Source organism: Oryzias latipes, chromosome 6 (assembly GCF_053564925.1).
Source record: "Oryzias latipes strain Hd-rR chromosome 6, Olatipes_Hd-rR_3.1".
Lineage (NCBI taxonomy): Eukaryota > Metazoa > Chordata > Actinopteri > Beloniformes > Adrianichthyidae > Oryzias > Oryzias latipes.
This window is the reverse complement of record NC_136242.1, coordinates 4576664-4594195: the sequence shown is the minus strand read 5'-3', so window position 1 is coordinate 4594195 and position 17532 is coordinate 4576664. Positions and strand designations below refer to the sequence as shown.

Genomic DNA, 17532 nt, shown 5'->3' with positions numbered 1-17532 from the left:
CACAAAGCTACACTGCTCCTAGCATGTGTCTGTTAGCAGCCGGACACACGGAGATAGAAATGACGTCATCGCCCCGCCTCCCCTCTGGAAATGCTAAGTGGAATTGAAATATGCGACACTGTTCGCAGGGTGGATGTTAAAATGAAAATGCAATCCCCTCTTTGCATTTTCATTTTAATTATGACAGAGAATAAGCGGTTTTTAAGTAGAAAATGAAAAAAGCATTTTGAAGTATTGATTTTCCATTTTAATTTTGAGTCATTTGATGCAGTTACATTTTGAAAATGAAAAAGCATTTCTGTTAATCCATTTTAATTGTCAAATTAGACATTTCTAAATGAATTTTTCTACACATTTACCAGAGAACTTTTTGAAAATGAAATGTCAAATACCATTTTCTTTATCATTTTAATTGAGTGACAGAATAATCAATGTTGAAGAAGAAAATAAAAAAAACATTTTGGCGGATTGCTTTTTCATTTTAATTTTGACTCAAAAATGCAGCTTCATTTAGAAAATGAAAAAGCATTTCTGGTTTTGACTTTTACTTTTAATTATGCTACAGAATCGCTTCCATACCAAAGGGGCCCAAATCCAAGAGGTTTGTTTTTCCAGGAAATGATTTTAATTGCATAGCTTAAAGGGAGGCTACAACAAATGATTAATACTTTACACTGATTTAGCACCAGTTCATAGCTTAAAAATGCTACAATATGAAGCACCTCACTTTTATCATTTCAGAGGACTAGCAAATTAAAGTCTCTGGACTTGGGCCCTTCTTGAATTAAACAGGGGCGCTACCATATTCTATAACTGGTGCTGCCATCTATGGGATGAAGCAAAACCCAGGCAAGAGAGGCCCAAGTCCAGGAATTTTGCACTTAATGCATTTTAAATGTCAAGCATAGTCAATACATTACAACGGACTTGGGACTTTTTTGCACATAATCAGATAGCTTTTCCCTTGAGGACCATAGAACATATAACATCTCTACTTTAAAAAATTGTGGACTTGGGCCCCTTTTGAACTAACCAATTCACCATGGGTGTCATGATGTGGGAATGCTCACCTAAGATAACTTGAAATACGCTGCCTGTATATTTCGTATTTATTTATGCCAATATTTCTAAATATATATATATATATATATATATATATATATATATATATATATATATATATATATATATATATATATATATATATATATATATATGTAGATATATACATATATATATATATATATATATATATATATATATGTATATATATATATATGTATATATCTACATATATATATATATATATATATATATATATATATATATATATATATATATATATATAGGGTTAGGGTTATATATATACATATATATATATATATATATATATACATATATATATTGTACTGCTACTCAGCTTAATTTCCCTTACGGGTATTAATAAAATTGACTTAGAAATCAATGCAAGAAATTTGGGACACAGCTGTAAGAATTCTGTATTGCAGGGAAGACCGACCTGGAACTGCTACATTTACTATTTTACTGCTGTTGTAGCTAGTTGTTTTAGTTTTTGTAGTTTGTTGAGTTTTATTGCTGATGTAAGTATGACCTGCTCAGCTCATTTCTGACACTGACACGGAGGGGGTTTCGTCTGCTTTGAAACGTGGTAAAAAGTACATGGGAATTTTGAAGAGATCAGTTGAATCAACAGAATTGCTGCTGCTATCAGTATTCATCCTCTGTTAAATCCCTTGTTTTTAAACTACTGAATAGATGGCTTGATTGAAAACATTGTTTTCAAAATTGTCTTGAGTCTTTTGCTTTCACCTCATATCTGTAGCCTCCGGAGAGGGAAGGTGGGCTGCCCCGCCAGATTGGAAACAAGACCGAATGTGCTCTTCTGGGACTTTGCCTCGACCTGCGACGAGACTACCAGACCATTCGCAATGAGTTCCCTGAAGAGAAGCTCTTCAAAGTCTACACCTTCAACTCTGTACGGAAGTCAATGAGCACAGTTCTGAGGCACCACGATGGCAGTTACCAAATGTTCAGCAAAGGAGCTTCTGAGATTCTGCTCAAGAAGTAGGTTTACTTGTGATGACTGAACCTGTGCTCATATGTTAGCTCTTTGAGATGATGAATTCACATGGACTGGATGGAATGATTTTTAATTTCTTGTGTCAAACTTCTCCAGATGCTGCCAGATCTTGATGGCCAGTGGCAAACCTAAAGTCTTCAAACCTCACGATCGAGAAGACCTGGTGAAAAAGGTGATTGAGCCAATGGCTTCAGAGGGGCTTAGAACCATCTGCATTGCCTACAGAGACTTTCCTGTATCTGAAGGAGAACCTGATTGGGACAATGAGGCCGAAATCCTCACTGGACTCACATGCATCGGAGTGGTCGGGATTGAGGATCCTGTGAGACCTGAGGTGCACCATCCTTTGCTTTAAATTTTACCAGGCTTTTACATCTGTAGAGCAGTCGACACGTCCCTGTATGGATTGTCGTTGTTTATGTTCAGGTGCCAGAAGCCATCAGGAAATGCCAGCGTGCGGGAATCACTGTCCGCATGGTGACTGGAGACAACATCAATACTGCCCGGGCCATTGCCACAAAGTGTGGCATTTTGCAACCTGGAGATGACTTTCTGTGCATGGAGGGCAAAGAGTTCAACCGCAGGATTCGCAACGAGCAAGGCGAGGTCAGAGAAAGGGATCCATAGACATGGATTTATTATTCTGTACACTGCAGTCAGATGTTCTGCTCCTTTCTTCCTTCAGATTGAGCAGGAACGTTTAGACAAGATTTGGCCCAAGCTGAGAGTTCTGGCTCGATCCTCTCCGACAGACAAACACACTTTAGTCAAAGGTGAGGCATGACTTACAGACCTTTTCTTTCAGCTGAACTAATGAGTCCTGCTAAACGGCTGCTTAAATCCCCAATGATAACAACTTTCAGGCATGCACAGTCGTGGGTTTTGCAGTTAAACAAAATGCTGATTTTGCAAACAATAGCAAGGCCTAAGGACTTTTCTGCTTCTTTCCTGGTCCATGAGATGTAAAGTGAACTTTGATGAACACCACATGTGCTCTAATATATTTCAACAGTTTATGTTCTCCTTTGATTCTGATAATCTGTTTTTTTTGCACAAGTACTTTTCAAAATAGACCAGTTTATTAAACTTCTGATTAGTTCAAAATACATCTGTCCTAATTTAAATAAAAACATCTGTTCTTTAATTCAGTTTGGCGTTTAAAGTTTCCATTTCACACAATCAAGGCTTCATAAAGAACATTTTTTCAGAAATAGTCGACTGCTCAGTCATTGCTGTTTGACAAACATAACATTTGACAATATTTTCAAACTGTGATGCTACGTCCACACCGCTCTTTTGTCTTTTCAAAACACGTAAAATGCTAACAGAAAATTATATCATGGAGAAAAAATTAACATTTTTGGTTTCTGCCCAGCTGGAATTATACGACATCAGGGTTGTGTCAAAATTCCTTCACTGCTTAGTGAACTATATGGTGCATTTGCCATTTTGTGGCGCTGTCTGAATCTACAATTCCTAAATCCAGTGCCCTAGAAATTTTCCAGAAGTCTGCAAAAACTAATACGATCTTGTCACTAGTGGTAAAAAGATAGACCAGAATGCATTGCATCAATATTTTTTTATTTCAATTTATAAAATAAACGATCCACATTTTCTTCATCAGAACTCAGTGGATTCATAAACAGTCTTTGTAAAACATCCACATTTGGTATGTTTTCAATTCTGGAAAATGGTGACGTCGTATTTGTTGTTCATAAAAAAAAAGAAGGAACGAACATGTTGTCTGAATTGCTTTTTTAAATCCAGGGCACTGAAAAGTCCTGCACGACTGGTATATCGTCTTTTAGTAGTTAGAGAGTAGGGAGGACCTTTGGACATAGCCCAAGTCTCTCATATATCGAAATAGAGCTGTAAAAGAAAAGGTCTGGAGCAAGATTTGCACCATTTCGACATTCCTGTGTCAACAACATATAATCTTAAAAACGCGTTCATTAACTTGTGTTGAAGGCAAGACATGTGGCCGGTGTGAACGGAGTTGGTGGTGTATGAAGGACCCACATCCAGGAGACCACGCTTGTGGCTCAAACTCTAAGGTTTATAGTACAACACCCAGGGAGCAATAATATCTAGAACTTGAATAATTTGTCACTACAGAAAAAACAATATGGGAAAAATTAGGATTATCAAGAAAATGTTTTAAAAAACCGCATTAGATCAGGAATGTTTATTCTGAGCAACGTGACTGTTAATAGCTGTTTATTTCTCTGTAGAAGTCTATGGGATTTTAGCTTCTTTAGCAGGTACTTCCTGTTTCCAACGCCAGGGGTCAGTCTGGTTCTTATTTACAGTCATGGTCAGTGAGCAGTGATTGGTCCAAATCGTTTCCATGCCAACCATTCTCGCCAATCAGGAGTGAGTTTGACAGATGTCCACACCTCTACCTCTTGATGGCGGGCTCAGCATAATCTTACAAATGTAACGTTCGCCACATAGATGATCTTCTTCTTCTTCAAAAGAAGATAAACACATTTTTCCCTGGACCCTGGAAAGTAATCAAATATGGCGGCGGGCGGCGGTTCAGCAGCTAACAGCTCTCCCTATTTATGCTATTTCTTTTGCATAAATGTTATTTTTACTTTCGCTGTCCAGCACTATAGTCGGTCGGACTTAATAAACATTGGATTAGGACACACGCTGAGCATCTCCAGTGACTTTCACCGCGCTTATAACATCCCCGTGGAGATCGCGCGCCCAGCGGGGTCTCCGTGGATTGTCGCCGGGCCCGGAAGGAGCCGCAGGCGGAAGCGAAAGCGGGGCTGTCGGGCCGGTCTGTGGCTGAAACTGAGGAAGAAGCCGCTCAGACCTCCGGTACCGAGCCTTTACCTGTCGAGCGGAAGATCCTCAGCACTCGGAGCGAACGCACTGGAGCTAGAAGTGGCGGGAGATCGCTTTGTGCGGGACTGCTGCGTTTTACTAATCACTGAAACGGGGCCGGTGCCGCTTGCGGGTCGCACGCTACACCGCTGTGCCGGGGACAGCGGCACGAGCGGAGGAGGGGGGCTGAGTCTCTACATTCACGAAGGCTGGTGCAACAACAGCGCCGCGCTGGAGACGCACCGCTCCACAAACCTGGAGTTCATGACGGTCAGATGCAGACCCTTCTACCTCCCCAGAGAGCTGACTGTCGTCTTCATCACGGCCGTCTGCATCCCGCCGGATGCTGACGTAAACGCCGCCCTGAATCTACTGCTGCACCGCACCGACAAGCACCAACGCGCTCATCCTAACGGTGTTCACATCATAGCCGGGGAGTTCAGCAAAGCAAACCTCCAATCGGTGCTGCCAAACTTCCACCGACATCCCAGCGGGGGACGTACTCTGGATCATGTTTACTCCAACATCGAACATGCATACCGAGCAGCCGCCCTCCCACATCTGGACCACCCCCCACTGCGACTTGTCCCGGCTTACTCTCCCCTCTGCCATCGAGCCAAACCCAACGGTTCCCTCCACCAACTTCAGAGTTGCTTTGAGACCACCCGGTGGGACGCCGTCCATCATGAGGGCCTGACTGTTTTTGCAGATACTGTGCTCAACTACATCCAGTCCTGCCATGGAAACGTCACTGTGGATCAGGCCATTCAGATACACACGCGCCAAAAACCTTGGATGACAAATCAGGTCCGCATGCTCCTCCGTGCCCGCCAAACAGCCTTCAGGTCTGGAGACAGAACCCTTTACAGAGCTGTGCGTGCCCACCTCAGGAGAGCCATCAAAGAGGCCAAGGCAGCCTATAACAGGCTTGTGGAAGACCTCCAACAGTTATGGCAGGGGTCTAGACATCCACCAACCATAGAGGCTTTGCGGGGGTCCCTGAAGAGCTAAACAGCTTTACTGGGTTTGGGTTTCAAGCACAATACCCTGCCACTACGCTCATTACAACCGTTGGTGCTGCTCCATTTACTCTCAGAGTAAAGGACGTTAAACAGTTACTCCAATCAGTGGGCCCTAGGATGGCGACTGGCCTGGACGGTGTACCTGGGATCCCCTTTTCAACCTGTTTCTGACCCAAGTTAACATCCTACGCTGTCTGAAGCTGGCAACCATCACCCCCCCCCCCCCCCCCCCCCCCCAAAAAAAACCTCCCACAGCCAATCTCAATGATTACCGACTCACTGCACTGTTCAAAGTTCTACCAATTCAATTCAGCACATCAACATCTGCCTCCCCATGGACCCACATCAGTTCACATACAGGTCATTGTCATCTGATAGACTAAGAGACGTTTTCTTCTAGAGTTGTGACAATCACGAATGAACCAAAACATTTTTTTCAACATCTCATGAAAATAACTGGAACAAAGTCACGATTGGTTGGAAGCTGTCCTCTTTTTCGTTCTTTTCATTTCTCTCTGACTTGAGTTCACACCTGTGGTTCACACAGATGCTGAAACAAGCTCCTCCTCTATATTTCATGAGCATGAGTTGTGCATGCTTGATTCAGAAAAAAACACTAGTTAACAGCAGTAGAAGGACAGGGAGGAGCATCTGCCATTAGTTGCCTTTGAGTTTTTCTGTTCTTAAAATGTTCTTCTGATATAACTTTTCATTAAAAGCTTGTACATAAAACTCTGTTGTAGTCTGGTTTGTCTTTGTGTATTTAGGTGTTGCAGGAAAAACTTTGGTCAAAGTACTTTTACATATATTTGCACTAAGAGCAAGTGATCTCTGGGTTAATTCAGAAAGATATGGTCGTGAAATATTTACCATAAATCCATAACCGACTTTGAAATCTTGTCAAATGAAGCTAAAATTAATATTTCAAGAATGATCCAAAATTGGTGGTAAAGCTGGGTTTGGTTTGAAACTGCTGATTCAGATGTCAGCCCATCATTCCTCCATGTGATTATTTCCAGCATAAAATGAATAAACTCCAGACCGGCTTCTTAAAAATGAAGAAATAAATGAAGGAGCCAAATGAGCTTCACTTTTAAACAGCTCCTTGTTTTTTATTTTTTTTTACATAACTTGCAAAAGGGAGTTGCTGATAACTAAATTTTGTCTTACCTGTACAATGACAATAAAGCTATTCTGATTTTGAATCTGAGGCAGGTGTATATTTATATATTTAAAAAACAAAGAGTTGACATGAAGAAGAAATAAATATAGCCATATTAATTCGAAATAAACTCAAATCTAGTTTTTTTTAGCATTTAATGTTTAACAGGTGGTTGGACCGGACATTTTTAAGGGAACAGCGCAGACATGTTTATGGTTACACAGGAAAACTGACAGGATATCTTTAATCCATTCCTCATAGCCAGTTAGATTAATATTTCACACAAACTGTGGTACAAGCACCAAATTTACCATGGATGTACCTTAACATCCCCTCTTTCAGAAAAGCATGTTTATCATGAGAAAAATCCAAAACAGTGGCTATTTTTAAAGATGACAGCCATACACTCATTTGTTACAAAATATGGATTTTACTTGCCTCAGCCTCAACAATTTGGGCTGTCCGTGCACAAATTGCAATCTTTTAACTTGAGGGGTACCTACAGAATACAATTTTTTATATTTTTAAATCTTTGATTTTTTCCCTTGGAAACATATGTTTCTGAAAGAGGGCATCCTCAGGTTCATCCATGCCAAATTTGGTGCTTGTACCACAAAATTCATGATTTTTTATTAAGCAGTTCCACTATCAGTGACTCATACAGACTGAAGAACATACAACCACATCCTGCTTACTTTGGTGTGGCTGATAGAGTTCCTAACCACAGTTTACAGGTCACTTCTTCTTCTTTTTTGTATCGAAAAGCATGGGGGGGGGGGGGGGGGCGGTCTATCCTGCAACACTCGGTGTAAATGGCCTTTAGCTTAGCTTTAACAAAAACAAAAAAGGAATAAAAGTCCACGTCAACCTCAAAGGAAATTAGGTTTTATCCTTCAGAAAACTCTGAACACTCACTGCTTATAAATAACTACCAGAGGTACCAAAATGACAACGACTTGAAAGGAGTTCTTATGTATAAGAAAAAACTCAATTGGTATGAATGGAAGTTTGGAAAAGATGATCAGAAAAAATTCTGGTATTGATTTTTAGAAATCAGACTGTTTAGAAACGCTTTTTAAAAATCATAAATTGAATATGTGCTTTTCCTTCTGTGTATTACAGGAGTTTTAATAGTAAACTCCTCCACTGACCGTATGTTTATTTGGCTGTCAGGTATAATTGACAGTACAGTGCTGGAGCAGAGGCAGGTGGTCGCAGTAACTGGAGACGGAACGAATGATGGCCCCGCCCTCAAAAAAGCAGATGTTGGCTTTGCGATGGTAACCACTGCCATTGCTGTCCCAAGAATTTCAAGCTAAATTGGCTGATGTTTCTGATTATACTGTAAACGCCATCATCTTTGGTTTACAGGGCATTGCAGGAACGGACGTGGCAAAAGAGGCGTCGGACATTATCCTGACGGATGACAACTTCACCAGCATCGTCAAAGCTGTCATGTGGGGCAGGAACGTCTACGACAGCATCTCAAAGTTCCTGCAGTTCCAGCTCACAGTCAATGTGGTTGCTGTTACTGTTGCATTCACCGGAGCCTGCATTACTCAGGTCAGCAGCTGCTGCTGCGTCTTTAAGCAGGAATATGAGAGCATCGTGTTTGTTTACGCTGCCAGAAGAACATCAATGACCAGAATGTAAGATTATGAACAGAACCACAATGACCAAAACGTGAGATTATGAACAGAACCACAATGACCAAAACGTGAGATTATGAACAGAACCACATTGATCAGAACGTGAGGTTATGAACAGAACCACAATGACTAGAACGTGAGATTATGAACAGAACCACATTGACCAGAACGTGAGGTTATGAACAGAACCACAATGACCAGAACGTGAGATTATGAACAGAACCACAATGACCAGAACGTGAGATTATGAACAGAACCACAATGACTAGAACGTGAGGTTATGAACAGAACCACAATGACTAAAACGTTATGTTATGAACAGAACCACATTGACCAGAACGTGAGGTTATGAACAGAACCACAATGATTAGAAGATGAGATTATGAACAGAACCACAATGACTAGAAGATGAAGTTATGAACAGAACCACAATGACCAGAACGTGAGATTATGAACAGAACCACAATGACTAGAAGATGAAGTTATGAACAGAACCACAATGACCAGAACGTGAGATTATGAACAGAACCACAATGACCAGAACGTGAGGTTATGAACAGAACCACAATGACTAAAACGTTATGTTATGAACAGAACCACATTGACCAGAACGTGAGGTTATGAACAGAACCACAATGAGCAGAACGTGAGATTATGAACAAAACCACAATGACCAGAACGTGAGATTATGAACAGAACCACAATGACCAGAACGTGAGATTATGAACAGAACCACAATGACTAGAACGTGAGGTTATGAACAGAACCACAATGACTAAAACGTTATGTTATGAACAGAACCACATTGACCAGAACGTGAGGTTATGAACAGAACCACAATGATTAGAAGATGAGATTATGAACAGAACCACAATGACTAGAAGATGAGGTTATGAACAGAACCACAATGACCAGAACGTGAGATTATGAACAGAACCACAATGACCAGAACGTGAGATTATGAACAGAACCACAATGACTAGAATGTGAGGTTATGAACAGAACCACAATGACTAAAACGTTATGTTATGAACAGAACCACATTGACCAGAACCTGAGGTTATGAACAGAACCACAATGAGCAGAACGTGAAATTATGAACAAAACCACAATGACCAGAACGTGAGATTTTGAAAAGAACCACAATGACCAGAACGTGAGATTATGAAAAGAACCACAATGACCAGAACGTGAGGTTATGAACAGAACCACAATGACCAGAACGTGAGATTATGGACAGAACCACAATGACTAGAACGTGAGATTATGAACAGAACCACAATGACTAGAACGTGAGATTATGAACAGAACCACAATAACTACAACGTGAGGTTATGAACAGAACCACAATGACCAGAACGTGAGATTATGAACAGAACCACAATGACCAGAACGTGAGATTCTGAACAGAACGACAATGACCAGAACGTGAGACTCTAAACAGAACCACAATGACCAGAACGTGAGATTATGAAAAGAACCATAATGACTAGAACGTGAAATTATGAACAGAACCACAATGACCAGAACGTGAGATTATGAAAAGAACCACAATGACCAGAACGTGAGATTATGAACAGAACCACAATGGATTTTGAACAGAACCACAATGACCAGATCGTGAGATTATGAACAGAACCACAATGACCAGAATGTAAGATTATGAACAGAACCACAATGACCAGAACGTGAGATTATGAACAGAACCACAATGACCAGAACGTGAGATTATGAACAGAACCACATTGACCAGAACGTGAGGTTATGAACAGAACCACAATGACTAGAACGTGAGATTATGAACAGAACCACATTGACCAGAACGTGAGGTTATGAACAGAACCACAATGACCAGAACGTGAGATTATGAACAGAACCACAATGACCAGAACGTGAGATTATGAACAGAACCACAATGACTAGAACGTGAGGTTATGAACAGAACATCAATGACTAAAACGTTATGTTATGAACAGAACCACATTGACCAGAACGTGAGGTTATGAACAGAACCACAATGATTAGAAGATGAGATTATGAACAGAACCACAATGACTAGAAGATGAGGTTATGAACAGAACCACAATGACCAGAACGTGAGATTATGAACAGAACCACAATGACCAGAACGTGAGATTATGAACAGAACCACAATGACTAGAACGTGAGGTTATGAACAGAACCACAATGACTAAAACGTTATGTTATGAACAGAACCACATTGACCAGAACGTGAGGTTATGAACAGAACCACAATGAGCAGAACGTGAGATTATGAACAAAACCACAATGACCAGAACGTGAGATTATGAACAGAACCACAATGACCAGAACGTGAGATTATGAACAGAACCACAATGACTAGAACGTGAGGTTATGAACAGAACCACAATGACTAAAACGTTATGTTATGAACAGAACCACATTGACCAGAACGTGAGGTTATGAACAGAACCACAATGATTAGAAGATGAGATTATGAACAGAACCACAATGACTAGAAGATGAGGTTATGAACAGAACCACAATGACCAGAACGTGAGATTATGAACAGAACCACAATGACCAGAACGTGAGATTATGAACAGAACCACAATGACTAGAACGTGAGGTTATGAACAGAACCACAATGACTAAAACGTTATGTTATGAACAGAACCACATTGACCAGAACCTGAGGTTATGAACAGAACCACAATGAGCAGAACGTGAGATTATGAACAAAACCACAATGACCAGAACGTGAGATTTTGAAAAGAACCACAATGACCAGAACGTGAGATTATGAAAAGAACCACAATGACCAGAACGTGAGGTTATGAACATAAACCACAATGACCAGAACGTGAGATTATGGACAGAACCACAATGACTAGAACGTGAGATTATGAACAGAACCACAATGACTAGAACGTGAGATTATGAACAGAACCACAATAACTACAACGTGAGGTTATGAACAGAACCACAATGACCAGAACGTGAGATTATGAACAGAACCACAATGACCAGAACGTGAGATTCTGAACAGAACGACAATGACCAGAACGTGAGACTCTAAACAGAACCACAATGACCAGAACGTGAGATTATGAAAAGAACCATAATGACTAGAACGTGAAATTATGAACAGAACCACAATGACCAGAACGTGAGATTATGAACAGAACCACAATGGATTTTGAACAGAACCACAATGACCAGATCGTGAGATTATGAACAGAACCACAATGACCAGAACATGAGGTTATGAACAGAACCACAATGACCAGAACGTGAGGTTATGAACAGAACCACATTGACCAGAACGTGAGATTATGGACAGAACCACAATGACCAGAACGTGAGATTTTGAAAAGAACCACAATGAACAGAATGTGAGATTATGAACAGAACCACAATGACCAGAACGTGAGATTATGAAAAGAACCACAATGACTAGAACGTGAGATTATGAAAAGAACCACAATGACAAGAACGTGAGATTATGAACAGAACCACAATGACTAGAAGATGAGGTTATGAACAGAACCACATTGACCAGAACGTGAGGTTATGAACAGAACCACAATGACCAGAACGTGATATTATGAACAGAACCACAATGACCAGAACGTGAGATTATGAACAGAACCACAATGACTAGAACGTGAGGTTATGAACAGAACCACAATGACTAAAACGTTATGTTATGAACAGAACCACATTGACCAGAACGTGAGGTTATGAACAGAACCACAATGAGCAGAACGTGAGATTATGAACAGAACCACAATGACCAGAACGTGAGATTTTGAAAAGAACCACAATGACCAGAACGTGAGATTATGAAAAGGACCACAATGACCAGAACGTGAGGTTATGAACAGAACCACAATGACCAGAACGTGAGATTATGGACAGAACCACAATGACTAGAACGTGAGATTATGAACAGAACCACAATGACTAGAATGTGAAATTATGAACAGAACCACAATGACTACAACGTGAGGTTACGAACAGAACCACAATGACCAGAACGTGAGATTATGAACAGAACCACAATGACCAGAACGTGAGATTATGAACAGAACGACAATGACCAGAACGTGAGATTTTAAACAGAACCACAATGACCAGAACGTGAGATTATGAAAAGAACCATAATGACTAGAACGTGAAATTATGAACACAACCACAATGACCAGAACGTGAGATTATGAAAAGAACCACAATGACCAGAACGTGAGATTATGAACAGAACCACAATGACCAGAACATGAGGTTATGAACAGAACCACAATGACCAGAACGTGAGGTTATGAACAGAACCACATTGACCAGAACGTGAGATTATGGACAGAACCACAATGACCAGAACGTGAGATTTTGAAAAGAACCACAATGACCAGAACGTGAAATTATGAACAGAACCACAATGACCAGAACGTGAGGTTATGAACAGAACCACAATGACCAGAACGTGAGATTATGAAAAGAACCACAATGAATAGAACGTGAGATTATGAAAAGAACCACAATGACCAGAACGTGAGATTATGAACAGAACCACAATGACTAGAAGATGAGGTTATGAACAGAACCACATTGACCAGAACGTGAGATTATGAAAAGAACCACAATGACCAGAACGTGAGATTATGAACAGAACCACAATGACCAGAACATGAGATTATGAAAAGAACCACAATGGATTTTGAACAGAACCACAATGACCAGATCGTGAGATTATGAACAGAACCACATTGACCAGAACGTGAGATTATGAACAGAACCACAATGACCAGAACGTGAGGTTATGAACAGAACCACATTGACCAGAACGTGAGATTATGAAAAGAACCACAATGGATTTTGAGCAGAACCACAATGACCAGAACGTGAGATTATGAACAGAACCACAATGACCAGAACATGAGATTATGAAAAGAACCACAATGGATTTTGAACAGAACCACAATGACCAGATCGTGAGATTATGAACAGAACCACATTGACCAGAACGTGAGATTATGAACAGAACCACAATGACCAGAACGTGAGGTTATGAACAGAACCACAATGACCAGAACGTGAGATTATGAACAGAACCACAATGACCAGAACGTGAGATTATGAACAGAACCACAATGACCAGAACGTGAGATTATGAACAGAACCACAATGACCAGAACGTGAGGTTATGAACAGAACCACAATGACCAGAACGTGAGGTTATGAACAGAACCACATTGACCAAAACGTGAGATTATGGACAGAACCACAATGACCAGAACGTGAGATTTTGAACAGAACCACAATGACCAGAACGTGAGATTATGAAAAGAACCACAATGACCAGAACGTGAGATTTTGAACAGAACCACAATGACCAGAACGTGAGATTATGAAAAGAACCACAATGACCAGAACGTGAGATTATGAACAGAACCACAATGACCAGAACGTGAGATTATGAACAGAACCACAATGACCAGAACGTGAGATTATGAAAAGAACCACAATGAACAGAACGTGAGGTTATGAACAGAACCACATTGACCAGAACGTGAGATTATGAAAAGAACCACAATGACCAGAACGTGAGATTATGAACAGAACCACAATGACCAGAACGTGAGATTATGAACAGAACCACAATGACCAGAACGTGAGATTAGGAACAGAACCACAATGACCAGAACGTGAGATTCTGAACAGAACCACAATGACCAGAACGTGAGGTTATGAACACATCTCTAACCTAGATTTATTTTTCCTTAGACTGGGGCCACGTTTGTCCTACTTGTGGAAAACTAGAACTCCAACAAAAGGACTTTTTTCTGCTTGTTGACAACAGTGAAAACCTACAGTTTGAATATTAAACCAGATGTTGATTGGTTTCTAATCCTACAGTAAACTGGTTTCTGATAATGACCCCTGCACTTTTGCCCTGATAGGAAGACGGTAGCTTCAGTGTTGCAAAACAATGACAACTTCCAAAAACCTCAGTTCCTTAGTGAGATGAAAAGGTTTCACTGAATGTCAGATGTGAAGTTATCCACCCACAAATTTCAACATTCATATGCATACAGACATAAACACATACAGTTAAAGGTTCGACTTCAGAGCAGCTGTAAACATGCACGCCTTGCTTAGTGTAGGTGCAGATAGGATTCATGAGGAGGGTAAGGATATTGGTAACAAAATAAAGTTGTCTCCACACCATGTCTAATGTGTAGACAAAAGGAAACAAATCCACAATTTTAGCACAGAAGCACAAAACAAACAAAACTACAGTACATAAAGTCCAACAGGTGGGGGGTTGGGGGGTTGATGGTGCAGCTAAGAAGCGCCAGACATTGCACGGGGGGGGTAGCAGGAATGCCAAGGTCAAGAGTGGGATGAGCAGCCAGTGTCATCCTCCACACACAGCTGCTTTTCACGTGGAAGCAGACATGTTTTGGAAGAACCAAGGGCTGCATCCTCAGCTCAGGGGAGTCAGATTGGATAGGATTCTTTCTGACACCAGAAGTTGTTTTGTTGTTCTTTCCTGCTGGTTGTGTCCTTGACTGGTCTAACACAGTCTCGCTATGTTGAGAAAACGTGCGATAGCTTCAGAAATAAATAGTTCAGACACACACAAGGTTTTAGATGGGAGGGAAAACTTTGTCCGCTCAACCATGAAGCTTTGAGCAAATATGGCTGTGTATTTAGAAACTGCAACACAAGAGCGAGATACTGTGATCAGTGTGAGGTTAAAACCACTGTTGCTCTGTCACAGACATGCAGCTTCCAGGAAATAATCAACATTAGACCCATGCAGAACACCAGAACTCTGGATTACTGCTGGACACTGCAAGTGAAGTAGAAGACAAAGAGAGAAGGAGGAGATGTGAGAGCTTTCTGCAACACACAGTGATGGGATTGAGTTGTTTCTTCATACTGTACAGGGTTAAAAGGCCACACAGGTATAAAACTGCTAATTTGTCAATACGGCGCTCAAACAACAAGTCATCCCTAGAGGTCTTCAGAACCAAAGAACCCAATTGAGACTCTGACGGACCTACCAGCCTCACGCTAAACCAAGTTCAGCACAAAACAAAGGTTTACTGCATCCCCCGCTCTCTTCAGAACTCTTCTGGATAAATCTATGATGCAGTCTGCATGCTCCTGTGTCCATAAAAGTAATTGGGATTTGGATGGGTGAATGAATACTGTTGCAATGTATTGCACAACATTCTACTTTTCCGTTTCAAAACTCCAAATATCTTCATTTGGTTTAACGTCATGTCAATGAAGTGTTGCCATAAAGAGAGGATAGACCTGGAATGTTGCATTTGTACACACTTGGAAGTGATCTCAAGCTTAGGTTGCTTTCATGAACCCAATAGAATCAGAATCCTTTTACACTGACATACGAAATTTGTTCCAGTACAACCCGAACAAGATCAGACATACAACAACTACACACATACAGTTCAGGGTTGACTGAGGCTGCAGCTTCTTGGGATGCGCACCTTGCTTAGGATGGGTGTAGATGGGTTACGAAGGGGGGGGGGGGGGGGGGGCATTGGTGACAGTCATATCTCGTCACTGTGATACAATGATACACGAAAAAAACAACAAAGTTTAAACACAAAAGCACATATTCACACGAGCAACACAGTACACAGGGTTCAGTGTCGGGGGGAGGAGTGGGTGGGTGGGGGGTGTCCCCCTGTGATACACTCTGAGCGTAGCTGCATAAGAGCGCGTCTACAGGCAGTGCTCACTTGGGGGGGGGGGGGGTAGGAATGCCAAGGTTGGGGGGGGGGGGCAGCGGATTTTCATTTTATTCTGAGAAACCATGACAAGTCAAACCCTGAAAGTGTTGCATGTGTTTGCAGGACTCTCCTCTTAAAGCTGTCCAGATGTTATGGGTCAATCTCATCATGGACACCTTCGCCTCACTGGCTCTTGCCACCGAACCACCAACTGAAGCCCTGCTGCTCAGGAACCCATACGGCCGCAAGAAGCCGCTTATCTCGCGCACAATGATGAAGAACATTCTGGGTCATGCTGTCTACCAGCTGACCATAATCTTCACTCTGCTTTTTGTTGGTGAGTGTAGCTATTAAAACTGCTTTGGGTAAAGTCAACGAACCTCCAAATGAAACAGTTAAAAGATTTTTTTCTGTTTGTGTAAATGTGTCAGTGTGTCCATTAGACTATTTTATAGCTGTGACGCTTTTATTTTTCTGAAGGTGAGGAGATCTTTGACATTGACTGTGGCAGAAACACCCCTCTGCACGCGCCCCCCTCTGAGCACTATACCATTGTTTTCAACACATTTGTGCTGATGCAAATTTTCAACGAATTCAATGCTCGCAAGATCCACGGAGAGAGGAACGTCTTTGACGGCGTGTTCAGGAACCCTATCTTCTGCTCCATTGTCCTGGGAACCATCATCGCGCAGGTGACTCCTGTTCATTACAAAACCATCTGTTTCCTAAAAAAATATCAATTCCATCCATTTCTTCTGTCCTGTAGTTTGTAATCGTGCAGTTTGGTGGCAAACCGTTCAGCTGCTTTCCTCTCACCCTGGAGCAGTGGCTCTGGTGTGTGTTGTTGGGCCTCAGCAGCCTTCTGTGGGGACAGGTACGATTTTATTTTGAAAAATCAACTTTAGTTTATGCCCTTCGTCAGACTGGCGACCTGTCCAGGGTGTCCCCAGCCTTCGCCCGCAAGTGCCTTTAGGCTTTGGCACCCCAGTGACCCGAAGGAACTTTAGTTTATTGT

At 41.3% G+C, this 17532-nt stretch overlaps 1 protein-coding gene across 2 annotated transcripts in view; it reads left to right on the top strand.

Annotated features, from left to right (window-relative positions):
• The window catches only part of LOC101173614 (plasma membrane calcium-transporting ATPase 1-like), a 53833-nt gene that overhangs the window by 30411 nt on the left and 5890 nt on the right, over positions 1-17532 (top strand). For both annotated transcript variants that reach the window (XM_023955477.2, XM_078948275.1), the window contains 9 exons: positions 1844-2085; positions 2198-2435; positions 2528-2707; positions 2787-2874; positions 8294-8400; positions 8492-8683; positions 16641-16854; positions 16998-17209; positions 17284-17391. In XM_023955477.2, coding sequence (XP_023811245.1) covers positions 1844-2085; positions 2198-2435; positions 2528-2707; positions 2787-2874; positions 8294-8400; positions 8492-8683; positions 16641-16854; positions 16998-17209; positions 17284-17391 — 1581 coding nt within the window. The remainder of the gene's footprint in view (positions 1-1843; positions 2086-2197; positions 2436-2527; positions 2708-2786; positions 2875-8293; positions 8401-8491; positions 8684-16640; positions 16855-16997; positions 17210-17283; positions 17392-17532) is intronic.